Source organism: Caloenas nicobarica, chromosome 1 (genome assembly GCF_036013445.1).
Source record: "Caloenas nicobarica isolate bCalNic1 chromosome 1, bCalNic1.hap1, whole genome shotgun sequence".
Classification (NCBI taxonomy): Eukaryota; Metazoa; Chordata; class Aves; order Columbiformes; family Columbidae; genus Caloenas; species Caloenas nicobarica.
This window is the reverse complement of record NC_088245.1, coordinates 203457595-203472599: the sequence shown is the minus strand read 5'-3', so window position 1 is coordinate 203472599 and position 15005 is coordinate 203457595. Positions and strand designations below refer to the sequence as shown.

The following is a 15005-nucleotide window of genomic DNA, read 5'->3' as shown; positions in this document are numbered from 1 at the left end:
AATAAGCAAGCTCAGGGGTGCACAAACAGGCAACCGGAGCATGGGATCCTACCACAAAAGAGCAACACGGGCCCCCAGAGCAGGCAGGGCCCCTCAGCCTGAGCACGGAGATGAGCAGCAGCCCCAAGCAAAGAGCCCTGCACGTACGTAACTTACTTTGCTGTAAGCCTGACTTCTACAATTTGTACTTGCCTGGTTGGAAGTCCTGGTTTCACCAAGTGTGTTTCTTATCTCTGGTTCTAGAGTAAAATTTTGTATTAAAATTCAATTCAGACTTAAATTCTTGAAGTGTGCTATGAGGAAAAAGACCTAAATGTAGGGCTCAGAACCTGGTGAAGCTGTTTAGTCTACCAGAAGTAGTTGCAATGCAGCAGAAAGGCTTCTTTGGCTGATATACAGTTGCTTCCATTAGTTAACAGAAAACTGCAATACCTTAAACATGCCACTATGATCCTGCACAGACACTTCAAACTCACTAATTATTCTTACCCAAGCAAGATGAAATGACTGATCCCAGTAGTTCACATGTGCCCCTTGGTGTTCCGCTCCCTTTACCTGATGAGTAGAGGCACTGGTGGACAGAAGAGCTGCAGAATGCCCAGGGGGGGCCATGCTCTGCTTCCCCCCCTAGAAATAAAGGTGCTTAAGTTGCGTCCTGGCACACCACGTGTAAACCATTAGCAAGACTCTAAAGCCGCAGAGATGGGAGTAAACTTTGTCCTATGACATCAAATCCCGTAGGTTTGTTCCTCTACCACTGTGTGTGATGGGTAGAAGGTGCCCTTTCTGTAGATAAGGCATTGTTTACATGGCTTCCTATGATCTAGATCAAAGTGGAAATGGGAAAAACAAGAACAATGGTGATATGTTTCAGACTCTATCGCTGTTTGTCTCTAAGGATGTTGGCAAATGCTCTCATTAACACTGCTATGTAGACAAAAATAGTGGAGGGTTCCATAACTTTACAGCTGTATTCTGGGCTCTGCTGCAAAGTTGCTCTTTCCTTTTAGCAAAGGGGACATTTTTCAGACATTGGAGTAGATGTTTTTCCTCCACAGTACTTCATTCTAGCACATGGTCTTTCTTTAAAGCCAAGTGATTTCCAGCACATAAGTGAACAAAGAAAGAGCTCTAGGTTTCTTTCAGGTGGCAAGTGCAATTAGCTTGTGTGATAATCTAGCCACTGAGAAGGTTAATTGCATAGGGGGCCGTGTTTGTTTGTTTTTGCTTAAGCTTCCTCTAGTGCTACAGTACTAATAAATTACCCTGGAGAGAAATAAATAAATAGGTTGGCATCTCCCAGACACCACACTGGAAATCCAGAGGGTTTCAGAAAAGCTACCCTGATGGTCCTGGGAAGGTACTCAGCAAAAAAAAGTCCGTATTATACAACTGTCTGTACAGGAGCGACGCACTGTGCGGGAGAGCCAGCTCTCTCCGAGGATGAGGTGGAACGGTTGGTGATTTCTCTCTGCAGTTCCTCCACTTTCTTCTGCAGCTCGGCCCGCTTGGCAAGCAGCTCCTTGTAGCGGTTGTGGATGGGTTCCTGCAAGAGAAGGGGTAGCTGAGTGCTGGGAGGGGAAACCCGAACCACAAAGCATTGCTCTGGCCTTGGGATGCTCATTTTCATCCAACATGCACAGTGCAACAGTGGCTAAACGAAACTTTGTGTATATTTTGAAAGATGATAATTACAGAACTCTAATCTCTGACATTTCTGGTTGACACTGGCATTGGCGTTTCAGCCTGGCCATAATTTCAGCACTTTGGGGGGAAAAAAACACAACACAGATTTATCTAAATATTTTCACCTAGTTCTGACTGTTAAACAGTTAGTACCGGAAAGCATTTGTTGGGTTTCTGTATCTAGTGCCCTGGACTCTGTTAACACACAGCTCTGTTAACTGCAGTTGGACACTGAAGCAATCCAGGAACTTTTGTCCCTTCCTATTAAAAAGTGATTTCAGCATTTAGGGCCATGTTCAAAGCGCTCGTCTGGGGCACCTGCCCCGGGCAAGTCAGCGCATCCCTGCTGCCAGCGGGCAAGAGCGAAACAAGGGCTGCAGTCAGACCCCTGCGCCTCAGGCAGCCACAGCTATTGCTGGTCACCTAAATACAAAACTCATATTTAAAATCCCAAATCCAAAGAAGTCTTAGGTTTTCAGACTCTTTTGTAAAGAAGAGAGAATTCAGATTATTTTCCCCATATTCTAAGTGAAAAATTGTCCAAACTGCTGAATATCTTCAGCTCCTGCAGATGTCACCAGGTGGCGACCTCCAGCTGAGCACCCACACCAGCTGTAGATGCTGCTCTTCCATTGCTTCTATTTGAATTTGGGCTTTTGGTTTTAGACTTAAGCAGGGGCACTCAAGTTTGCACACGACTTCTTGTGTTTCAAAGGCCTTGAGCTCCAAAATGACAGTACTAGCAGAGAGGGAAGTAACAGCAGGATCCTGGGAAAAGACGTACCTGTGGTTTCATCCGGGGGTTCCAGCGGATGTAGTAGCCAACCCACAGCTCGAGGTGCCGCATGCTGGCCACGGGATACAGGACATGGTTGGAGTAGCTCACATACAAGGGGTTGGTGAAGTCTTCCAGTTGGCTGTTGATGTAAGACCAAAGCGACACGGTCTTTTTTGGAAGGCTCTGTAAGGGAAGGGGGTGGAGGAGGCTTTATTTCCCATGTGAATTCCAGCAGTTATCTACAAAGTTTAACAGCGTATACATAGGTTTGTCATTAATGCAGACCTGGTTGGCTTTTTGTAGCTTAAAAAAACCCACGCAACCACAGTCTTTTGATGTAAGGGAAGCAGCTGGACGCTGGCAGGGACACGGGCAGCCTGGCACAGACACAGCCCCTCCTGCCCACCCAGCTGCCAACACAGACCGGGAATCGCCGTCGGCACAGCGAGGGGACACCAGCCTGTGAACCCTGTGCTTTACTTAAACTTCACCTCTTTGAAGTGCTCCTGGAGGACTCACTGGAGTATTTAATTGCAAAAAAATCATTTGACTTAGGCCCTGATCTAGTGGAATAATTAGGCCTGTGAATAGTCCCAGTGAAACCAGCGTTGAAGTGCTTTCTAGATTAAGTGCTTCACTAGGCCTTAAAAAAAACGCCTCCAAACCCACATGCAAACAGCAGGCAGGTTTTCTTCTCCGGAAATTAGAATTATTCAATCACTGTGGGCTCTAGAAAAACAGGGACTCTGATTTCACTACAGTACAATGCTGTCATTTCTGTATTACAGTAATTTTTTTATTATTATTTTTAACTGATGTGCTGTCAAATGTAATCACATGAAGTCCACACAGCACTGTCCTCAATGTACCTCTGTGATGTTAAGCTGCAACCTTCCGGTGCCAAAACGCTTCATCTTCAGTTAGGTGAGACAGAAGGAGCATCACTGCTTTTCCTTCTGATTCCAGACCAGGCCTGAATAGGGCAGTGTTTGAATGGTCTGAATGTAAACATCTATACGTTCCTCCCTCAGCAAACAAACGCCGACCCGACTGCGGGGCAGAGCTGGCTGCTGGCAGGACCCGGAGGCACGTCCTGCCCCATATGAGCAGCTCTGTCCTCTCCCGGAAAAATGCAAGCACAGCGAGAACCCACATTGACACCAGTTGCTGTCACCTACGTGTGCAGAATGACAGTACACACTTGGTAGTTAAAATCAACCTAAAAGGACCACTGCGAGGAAAAGGGAGGGCAAAAAGGTAGCAGTTTCCACAGAAAACGTCACATTAAACTGGAGTTAAAGGAAAAAATGCATTTCAACTACTCGGGAGACACCAGGAGCTATTCAGCCACCAGTGAGTAGCTGAAAGCCATGCTGACGGCAGTGGGTCTGTCCAGAGGGAAACGCTATTGCTCCGAAATGTGAAGTCTCCAACAGGCAGCAGTTTAAGCTGTTAAGAAAGGGGCTTGGCATTACCCAGACCTGCATCTACCGTTGTCTGAGCGCTGACACGACATCTCCGGCAGTACGTGGCCAGGTGAAGCAATCCCAGCACCGTGCCTCCCCCTTACCTCCTTCACCCTCTGCTGCTCGCTGCTGCACAGGAACGTCCCGAACAAACAGCTGTACAGGTGATCCAGGATGGTTATCAGGAAGTACTCGTTGAACTCAAATGCTGTAGGAAACTTCAGACAGAACCAGAAAATTAGGTTGGGATTTTAGAACAGGAACCGCAAATAAACTTCCTCCCACTTTGTGGTCTTGGTGAGGAGTTGGCCTCACTTCTTTATTTCTGAAGCAGGATTTGTCTCTGTTCTTTCCCTGGCAGAATATTCAGGATCATATATTTTCCTTCCAGGAGAAAGAGTTTCTCTCTTGGAAAGCTGCTTCACATGTGCAGAGAGGAATTTTGAGCAAAAGCCAGAGGTCCGAAGGGTTTGACGGCTGTGTTTATACACACTCAGTGCTGCTTCAAGTGGAAGCTTGCTCTGCTCTGCCTGCCCCTCACGCCAGACCACGCAACGAGAAGGCAAACAAAAGGCTGAAGCACATGTGAAATAACGCATAAAAAGAAATGGGAAACTTCCTGGGGCCAAATGGAAATGACCTGTGTGTGTAACACAACAGGGAGGCACCAGGCAACACAGCTCAGCGGGAGGAGCAGGTATTTGGGCAGGGGCTGTGTTTGCTGCTGATGTTCCATCCAGACCCAAGACAGGGAGAACTGAAGCTCCACCAAGGGTCACTAAGAACATGTGCCCTGAACTGCAAAGACATGCTGGGACCATGGAGAGGAGAGCAGGAGCTGCAAACTGCCCTTCTCTTCCCAGGCTGCCCCAGCTGTGACATCCCAACCTCACCAGCTGCGGGTCAGCCTGCCAGGACAGCACGATGAAAGTGACTTTAATGATGGTAAAGCCTCCCTCTTTCTCTGCTTGGATACAGTACAGTTTCATGTATAGTGACATCTTTTCCATTTCGCCTGTTCTAATCCATGATGAGCCTCATTTTTTCAGTAAACTGCCTGACCACGGCTGACATTCACCATGTGACACTTTTTGTCACAGCAGACACAAAAAACCTTCCAGGTGCCGCATATCTGGGGAAAAGCCTCCCAACCATAGGGGATTTCTCCCAAACTGTGCCTCTGCCATGCCTGGGCTGAAGTGAAGCACTCAGCTCTGTACACCATGTACGAATCAGGAGCAATATGTTTGCCTTCAGAAGTTAGAATGGATCAAATGTACACCTTGCTGCGGGTTTGGTTATGGGATCAGCTGGAGCAGAGGAAACAGGGATCTGCCTGCACGCACCGTGCTACAGACTGATGTTAGCAGCTCATGTCACTTGTGCTTCTGAAGGCAGAATGGGCTGCTGAGGGTGGCTGGGGTGTCTGTTCCTGCCTGTGACAAATGCAAGGTAGCTCTCCCCTGCGTCAGGGAGAGGCAAGCTGCTTCTCACAAGCTCACGTTTATTACAGCAGCACACAGGTAAACAGCACCCACTGACCAGCTGATCTGACTCAAGCTGACATTGTGGCCTTCCTGTACAGGTGTGTGTTGAGGGTCTTTGCTAAACAGACTCCCAAGAAACTTGTTGCCAGACTCAAAATGAGCAGAAGCCCAGGAAGGTGAGCCCGTGCAGGTCAGCTTGGAAATTACTCCTGTGGCCGGACACCATGCCACATCATGGTACGGTGGCTTTGTGGACACGTGTCCCGCAGCGATTTACCTGTCTTGTCATTTGCCAGACACAGTCGATGAACTGGAGGAAGACAGGAGAGCGATCCGCGTCTGCGTGATTCTTATCTCCATGGCCAACCCTCTGAAACAGAGCAGGACAAAGAAAAGGGCACACGGGGCTTCGTGGGGAAACTGCTGGGGTCCCCCCTCAGTCACCCAAGCCTTTATCAAGAGCTTTAAGAAGGCTGAAATGAGTCCTGGTTTTGCTTTGTCCATATCAGTGGGTAAAAGAGTAAAGGACAGCTACTCCGTCTTTGAAGTGAAATTTCTTTATGGGGATATTTTCATGCTAAATTAAAAGAAAAGTTGTTGGAGTAGAAGCTCCAGATGCTATGCTGGCATGGATTTCAGTTAATAGCTAAAGTTCAGAAGAAAAAAAAATGAGAATGCTTTTTGCTTTGGTTGCAGCTGTCGTCCTGGCTACTTCAGTAGTACAGCGTGCTAGCTCTGAGCACTACCTACAGGCACGGCACGCGGCGATAACCATCACACAACACCTCGCGGCCTCCAAGCGCTGAACAAACACTGTCCCAGCCCATCTCCCGCCACCTCCAGAGAGGCAGTGATGGAAGTGTCCCCAGAACTGGCCTCCAACCCTGACCGTGCTGTGTGGCCAAGATACGTGAGGCTTGATTCCTTGTAAATATATAGTACGTTAGTGGTTATACATTACTCAGGAGCTCTAAATACTGTACAAAGACAGAACAAGAACATATAAGTCACGGAGATCCCTACCTCTTCCATAATACTGTTCTCCCCTCACCAAAGGAAAACAATATCATTATCTTCTTTGTATAGACAGGGAACCTAAAATACTCATCCTTCACACACCAGATAACAGTTTTGCTGCAGCAGAAGGTCAGTTGCTTAGTGCCTCAGTTTCCCCACCTTCCTCAGCGCATTTGACTACACTGCCCACCACTACACGTGCTGTAAACAGACCTTGTTCTAGCCCTTCCCAAAATGAAACAGCCACAAAAGAAGAGCTATGAGCACACCACAACTGGAGTAAAGACTGAAAGAATACTACTGAAGGTCCAAACCATACCAAACTGCTGTGTCACGAGTCCCCAAAGCTGCTGCTCTGCCAACTCTAGGGACACAATCACGAGCTACTCCCGGTCCCGTCTCAAACCGCTGATTTTTTGCATAAACAATTAAAAGCGTCCCCAAAAATAAAATGTGCCTGAAGAAAATGTGAGGTAAAGGCCATAACCAAATTCCCCAGCCTCTTCAGTACTAAGGTGTTTGTTAGATTATGGTGTCCAAGCAGTCTCAGAAAATGGATTGAACTGGAAAGACCAAAAATACCCTATTAGTCTCTGCCAGCTCACAGCAGAAATACCTGTTCTGAACCCAAAGCACACTGCTGGCTCAAACCTGAGCAGGGGAACACAACATGTCAGTCAGGCACCTGAGAGGTTTAATACCACCTGTTCCTCATATGTAACCAATATCAACTCCAAGGAAGTTAAAAGATTACTAAAATTATAGGCAGAAAACAATAGCAGCAGCATTCACCTTTCTTTTGTGAGTTCAACTGGGAGACTTCTCACAGAAAAAGCTAAACTCCTTTGAAATCCTTCAAGGTGGACAACTTTCTGCTCAGTGCTTTCCGAGGGCTAGCGACTCACCAGCTGAAATCTGTGGCCGAAGCTCAGCCACTCCTTCTCCACCAGCACTTCAAAGCCCCTGATGGTTCGGTAGTAGCCATCCAACATGAGCAGGGAGAGGGAGGTGAGCTGGGCTGTTCGGTCCCAGCCATCACTGCAGTGTACAACCACAGACGTCTTCCCCGATTCCACCTTGTCGGCGATCCGAAGGGCTCCAGCGAGAATGAGCTGCAGCAAGAAAAAAAAAAAAAAAAAAAAAAGAAAGAAAGAAAAAACCCCACAAAACAACAAGTTACAAAATCTCTCTGGAACACAAACTACAAATGAAAAATGGCTTGTGACAACACAGGACAAACCAAGGGCTCCGTCTGCCTCAAGGAGAATGGTAAATCAGTTCCAACTACTTTATAACTAGGACAGCAAATTAGTGAACACATTTTTTGTTCCAGCAAGATGACAACACATCTAAACTGTAGTATAGGCACAACTCTAGAAGAGCCTCTGCATTAAGCTCAGTCCTCGGACAGACCAGGATTTAAATGCAGGAGCATTCCATGTCTGAATATGAACACAAAATGGCCATCACCTTGCAACGGGCCCTTTCTGTATTAGCAGGCAGGCAACATAAGCTGGATATTTTTAGGAAAGGAAAAGCTTAATTTGAAAACCAACATTTGTAGAAGCTGAAGCATTTTGCCCTGCTCATTCTAGTTCTGCTTGGATTCCTGACAGGCTGATGGGGCACGAACTCCCAACATCTGCTGGTCTGGACCAAAAGCAATGCCAGGACATCGAGGATCCCTGAGCCAAGAGCTTGGCAACTCTGGGACTCCCATGCTCTGACCAGGGCTTTCACAGTTATACATTCCCCAGGAACACGCTTCTCTTCCAAAACACCATCTTTCAGTATTTCAACGCCTTCTCTTGTCCCTCTTCCCATCTCCTCGAAATTGCCCATTCCAAGAAACTGTGGTTTTAGTTGTTTTCAAATTGAAAACAAATTTTAAGCCTTTAAATTTCTCATGAATTGAAAATCCAGCACTGGAGTTAGCTCTGGATACATCTCCCAGTGAACAGACTGGTAGGGACTTGTGGTTACTCAGCCACATGCAGTGGGTGCAGACATACCCACCTTGATATGCTCTAGCCAGTGAGTTGACTCTAAATTAGACAACCAGTGAGTCTCCTCAATATTGGGATACACAATTTCTTTCAGTTTTCGCAGTGATTCTCTCATAACATGAATATTGTGAATGTCCAGGAACACTAATTCTGCATTCTGATAGGCATCCTCACTCTCATAGCCACCTCCTTTAGCCTGAAGAACAAAATCCACATAAAGATCATTAAGCAAAAACGTATTTTATGTTTTATCACAATCATTTGTCCTGAGTAAATATCAGCTGACAAAATACTAGTCATTGTGCTATCTAAAGCAGGCAGAAAACATTAGATTTATCTTACAATTGGGAACAAACATGTACATCCACACGCTTTGTGTCTCTTTCCTGCAACAGTAATGAATGCTATAATTTTTGCCAAAGAATATCACGTTACAAGCCTTCTTTTTCTCTGTAATTATCATTTATCTCCATTCAAGCTGCTGGCTCATTAGATTCACTATTCTGTCATTTACAAATTTACCATACTATTATAGAGGAGTATATCCCACACACTAATTGCCTCTCCTAAGTAGCACAAAAGACAGATTAGAAAAAAAAAAGAAAAAAAAAAATCAGCTTTAGTGCAACAAAGCAGTTCTACCATTAAAATAGAGCGATGGAATAAGACATAACAGCAGGAAGAACACAGCAACATTCCTAGACACTAAAGATCCGCAGCTTACATTTTGAAATAAAAGATCATGATGCCTGATTTTCGGAAGTGCTGAGTAACTGCTGTCCCATGAGGGTTAACAGGGACAGTTCTTTCAGCCATGTGAAGTGAAAAATGGTGATACACAAGACCCAGAGTGCTAGTCTGACCTCAGTACTACTCTGATTTTTCCCTTCCGATCTCTTTTCGTGTCATGGATTGATCCAAATGGACCTTTCATAGTCACGCTGATATCTACTGATACCAGTGCAGGTGTAAAAGTCTTCTAGAGAATCAGATCATTGCATATGAATCTCTTCATAGTAGAAAAGGAATAATTTGAAATGGGGGTGGGAAATGTGCTCTAAATGATTACGTTTCCGGCTCTTGACAGAGGAAAAAGCACCTGACCTTATTGGCTACAGCATTCACACTGGGCCTTGCATCAAAGATGAAGATTTTATGGGACTGAGCATTAGAATCCATGATGGCTTGAAGGTACTTTTCATCTTCCTTGCTTCGTTTGCCGCTCACTCCCACCATTGGCTGGCTACAGCGAGTGATCGTCGCTTGACTTTCTGGGTGAATCCATGACAAAACCTTCAGAAACAGATGAAAAAGAAGAGAAGGAAAAGTGAGGTTCATTAAAACAGTGAAGTGTTTCACCTGTAATGGCTTGTGCTGGAATCCTGACGTGTATTAGCTGGTTCCAGAAAGCTGGATTCTATTACATCATGATTAAATGAAAAAAAGAACTCTTCTGTCCTTACTCATTCACTCTGGTGGCACTCCCAAAGTTTGAACAAACAAGAGGTGACTGACTAGGTTTAAATCTGACTTCTAAATATGATGCAGACTGTTTACTCACTGTTCTGTGAGTCACAAACACACCTTCTCACTCTGCAGTCATTTGGCTCTGCCTCACTCTACATTACACCATGTAAAAATTAAGCACTTTAGGAAAAGACTGAATTTTCTATAGGCTTATTTTTCAGTTAGCACTGAACTAATCATAACAATGTGTTTTGTCTTGATTTAATAAAAATTTCCACCAAGAATATCACTAAGTACTCCTCTATCCTGAAAGTCAGAGTAGGCCAGACGATTGTAAACAACTGAATAGGGTTTGTTTGTGTTTCCCCAGAACTGAACTAGGATTCAGCCTGGGTAGCACTAAGTTATCTTATCTTCTCATTTTGGTTTAGTCTACATCTCTTTCACAACAGTAGTTTCAGCAGATAATGCTGCTTTCTAACTCCTCAGACATGTCGCTGTCACTTTTATTATCCATTGATCATTTATTTGCTCCCTGGAATCCACTCAGCCTGATCTCGGCATTATTTATGGCCCAAAGGTATGCAACAACTCCACATCAAAGCGGCTTCTTTTGTCACACTCACTGGTATGCGTCCTCTTGATCTGAAAGATGCTACTCTCTTTAATTCTTCATCGGGAATGTTTACGGGCACAGCTAGAATGGCAGGGTATGTATCACACAGCTCATAGCGCTCATTCATCTTGGTCAGCCTCCAGCTTTCATTGGGAATCCCCTAAAGAGGAAACCACAGCAGGTTAGCAAATGACTTGCTCTGAGACCTCAGCACAGTTAAACCTCCAGACCTGAAATTCAAGACAACTTCTGTTAACGAAGGACATTTAGGGCTGGAACTGCATTATCTTGGTAACTTGCATTTCACACCTCTACCCAGAGGGGCAGATGTTTTGCTCAGGTCACTGAATAACAGGAAAACTAGAAGTCTGCAGGCAGGCTCACCTACGGCAAAGGAACTGTGGAGGCTACAGATACGGAAACACCTTAGAGATGCTCTCAGGGGAATCACCTGTACCTCCTGGTCCCATCACAGGAGAGCCGGGAGCAGGACAGAACGGGTGACCCACAGCCCTCACTCCTCTCTCAGCACTTGGCTCAGATGTGGTGGGTGGAAACTGAGGATGGAAAGCAAAGTTACCAGATGGGATGGAGTGGAAGACAGAAGGGAGAACAGGCAGTAAAACACCCCCCAAAAAATCAATCTGTTTTGAGCCTTGTTTAGTGTTTGTGGCACAGCTGTGCAATCTCCTAAAAACACCAGAAACCTAATAAGTGTACGTCTCTAGCTGTGTGACTGTTTGTGATATGGACAGTGATGTGTAACTCCCATGTTCCTCTCAGAGCAAGCTCAATGGTTGTACTGGTCTGACTTGGGCTGGAAGGGCAGGGAAGGAACCTCCACATGCACATCACCAAGCTCAGCGTGCCCTGACGGGGAAGCAACTCAACAGCTTCCCAGAGGAAAATCTCCAGGTAACACCAGAAGCACAATGGAGATGGTCTTGCCAACCTGCAGACTTAATCTGGCTGACACTGGGAGTCAACAGATGAGAACAGTGATGTTGCTGCTGTGTGCCTGAAAGAAGTTTAAACACATGGTGCAGCCAGGGCAAGCACCAACACAAAGCATCTCCGAGGGGAAGGCAGATCTACTACAGTTCCTGTGAGCAGTGAACATGGCCAGACCATTAAGCACAGAGTCTGATTTAGAGGAACATCAATCAGTTCTTAAAGCAATAAATACTTTTATTCTTGTCCTTCATTTTAAGGAGGGTGGTGTGACACCGATTACGGCTGTCGCAGCTCCCTCAGGAAACAAATAATAAATCTAACACAAGTCAGATGAGCTGTGGCAATGAGGGTTGACCCACACTGAGTCACGCTGCCAGAACAGGCCATGGTTAGAAATATGAGGGGAAGACACACCTTCTGCCTAACACCGTCACATCCTGCTTGTGAACCACCCCCGGTGCCAGGGCCCTCCCTGGGATGGAAATGTTACTACAAAGAATCAGCAGAGCTGCCAGGATCACAAGTACCCCCAAGCCCCAAAGGAGAGCTATTTTCAGCACTGCCTGGAGCCAAAGAAGTGGCCGAAACAGGCGTCAAACAGTGTGTATCCACGGTCCAAGCTTACTGATGGGTAAAACAGGCTCAGAGGTCTACCTGCTGTACACAGTAAGGACGGAATCTCCTGGGTCCACCAGCTCTGCTGTCAACCAGGGAAGAGCAACACTTGTGCTCTCAGCTGTCCATCAGCTGTGATCAAACCAGTTACTACCTAGAAGTGAACTAACGGCAAATGACTAAATTGTTCTCAGTGCTGTCCTAGTAAGTACTGCAGTGTATTCAGCAGCAATGCTTGGAGATTTCACCTCTCCCAAATCTGAATTAGAGCTCTGCTGTTGGCACACTCATGGAAAGGAAAATGGGAGCTCACAAGCAGCTACATGGAAGAAGAGCTCTTTTTCATTCTATCCTACAGCTCTGCTAGCACTCACTGAGAAGATCAAGCAGTCACTGGCACTGTAGAGCATCCTCATCACTGCACGGGGCAGAACAGGTTCAGCACATGCTGCTCGGTCCAGAACCAACATCTCCAAAGTTCCAAGTCTTTCAGCTGACACCCTGACAAATTCAAATGAAATCTTTCCTCTGCAACAGCCCAGACCAGGAAAATCCATGACAATTCCTCAAAGAAAGAAAAGATACTGCGTATCAGCATTCAAATTTCCTTTGAATCACAGGGAACGTCTGCTTTCCCCTGGCACAGGAGCCCAGAATCACAGCACCATCCAGAGGGCCTTGGATTCAGATCCTGACTTTCTCCAAGGACTCACAGCAGGCAGAAATAAGCGAAGCAGGCTAGAAAAGGAGCTGAATTTGCATCTTCCCAGGACATTTGCCATGATGAAGTGTACATTGTGCTTTTATTCATGCTCCTTCAGATTTGTGCTCTCTCCAGCTGGAATCAATAGGAAAAGCTAAACATGATATAAAGCACATTGGTATTTCCTGATGTGAGATACATTTCACTGCTCCCTGGAAAGCTGTAAGCACCCAACAGACTACTATCAGACCAACGCAAGTGTTACGGATGTAACCCAAGAAGCCTCTGCAGGCTCAGGAGCAGCTCAGGGAGCCCCTGCCCATGCACCTGCAGCACGAACCCCGGCACGTCTCGCTAGCAACAGGGGTGATGGTCCTGAACCTGCCAGGGAACGTGGCTGCTGGTGTCCACGTCAGTGACCAGAGCATGCTGCCCCGACCAGTGCACAAGGTCTGTCTTCTCTAGGTTGGCTAACACCATTTGTAGACCCTGATTTCAGGGGAACTCACATGTTTGGTTGCCGGCAGAGGGCAAAGTCATAGAATCATAGAATCATTGTGGTTGGAAGAGACCCTCAGGATCATCAAGTCTAACCATAACCTAACTCTAGCACTAAACCATGTGCTTAGGAGCCTCATCTATACATCTTCTAAACACCTCCAGGGATGGTGACTCTGCCACTTCCCTGGGCAGCCTGTTCCAATGCCTCACAACCCTTTCCAGGAAGAAATGTTTCCTGATATCCAATATAAACCTCCTCAATGCAACTTGAAGCCATTTCCTCTTGTCATGTCACTTTCTACTTGAGAGAAGAGACCAACGCCCTCCATGCTACAACCTCCTTTCAAGTAGTTGGAGACAGAGATAAGGTCTCCCCTCAGCCTCCTTTTCTCCAGGCTGAACAGCCCCAGCTCCCTCAGCCACTCCTCATCGCACTTGTGCTCCAGGCCCCTCACCAGACTCATCATCCTCCTCTGAACGCTCTCCAGTGAGGAAGGCAACACGGCCACATCTACAGTCATAAATCAAATGTGGCCATGACCACTCTCACCGTGACCAGCTGGCACATGGCACCTCACATCTATACTATTAAATTCCTTTATCCTCAAAATGGCGGTCTGTCCAGACTGCCCACTGGTGATCGGATCCTGAAATGTGCCCAACTGTGCCAAGTTTGGCCAGCTGGCCTTGCAACCCTCTCTCCTCTCTGCTCCACAAGGGCCCGACCGTCTCTTCCAGGTCCCAGTTCTGATGTGGCCCAGGTGCACAACCATGGCTCAGACCGCCAAGGACGCTGCAGAGCCATGAGAAAGAGCAGTGTGAAAATACATAGAAAGACAAGAAATGTAAAATTGCAGACAGAGGAAGAGGATTGTTGAGATGGGGATCGCTGGTAGCTCAAGATTTCAAGGGAAAACACCACCACGAAGTAGCGTAAAGTCCAAAAGGAAAAAACTGTGAGTCTAGTAGGCAGTCACTGGTGAGAGCCAACAGCTGGGTCACCTGTGTGCTGGTGTTGACATGACAGGTGGCAAACAGCAACAGCAACCCAAAGGAGGGAGGTGCGGATGCTGATCCTTCTCTGACCAGTGCCTGCCTGGCCAGAAAAGCCTCTTCAGATGCCTTCTCAGAGGTGGTGAGTACTAACGCTCAGCCGAGTAGCTAGTTAAGTCCCTGCTATCTTTCTTGTGTGTTAGCCAGTAAATAACTGCTTTATACTTCAACCTGCCTGCACTCTGCTGGCAGAGTGTCTTTGTGCATGGCCAAAGATGCTCAAACACACTCAGGAGAGGGACAGTAACTTCCTGGACTGAAGCTATGCCTGGAACTTGCAATAAAGGTGCCCCAGTGCTTGGGAACACTCCTTACAACTGGATCATCTAACCATAGAGACACAGCCTTCGTGTCACCTCCACACACAAACCAGACTTGGTTTCCCCCTGGACAGGCATTCATGCCTTACTTCAACCACCTGTGCTCAGTTATCACTTGACTTACGCACATTGTAGGTACATACAAAATGTGGGTAAATTTAGCGACTGTGCATTAAATTGATACTGGCAAAAGTCTGGCAGAGGAGTGATGTTGTCCCACACTCCCTTCACAGCTTTGCCAACACACCAAGTGCTGCTTTGCAGCTCCTGCCATTTGCAAACTGGGCATCACGCAGCACCTTTCTTTTGAGGAGAGACTGAGAGCTGGGTCTGTTC

At 46.6% G+C, this 15005-nt stretch overlaps 1 protein-coding gene across 5 annotated transcripts in view; it reads right to left on the bottom strand.

Annotated features, from left to right (window-relative positions):
- Nucleotides 1-457: 457 nt before the first annotated feature.
- MTMR2 (myotubularin related protein 2) overlaps nt 458-15005 on the bottom strand; it is a 63697-nt gene continuing 49149 nt past the window's right edge. For all 5 annotated transcript variants that reach the window (XM_065628553.1, XM_065628579.1, XM_065628563.1 and 2 more), the window contains 8 exons: nt 10534-10683; nt 9545-9733; nt 8451-8636; nt 7340-7546; nt 5695-5787; nt 4035-4148; nt 2471-2647; nt 458-1546 (listed from right to left, as the gene is read on the bottom strand). In XM_065628553.1, coding sequence (XP_065484625.1) covers nt 1385-1546; nt 2471-2647; nt 4035-4148; nt 5695-5787; nt 7340-7546; nt 8451-8636; nt 9545-9733; nt 10534-10683 — 1278 coding nt within the window. In that variant the 3' untranslated portion in view covers nt 458-1384. The remainder of the gene's footprint in view (nt 1547-2470; nt 2648-4034; nt 4149-5694; nt 5788-7339; nt 7547-8450; nt 8637-9544; nt 9734-10533; nt 10684-15005) is intronic.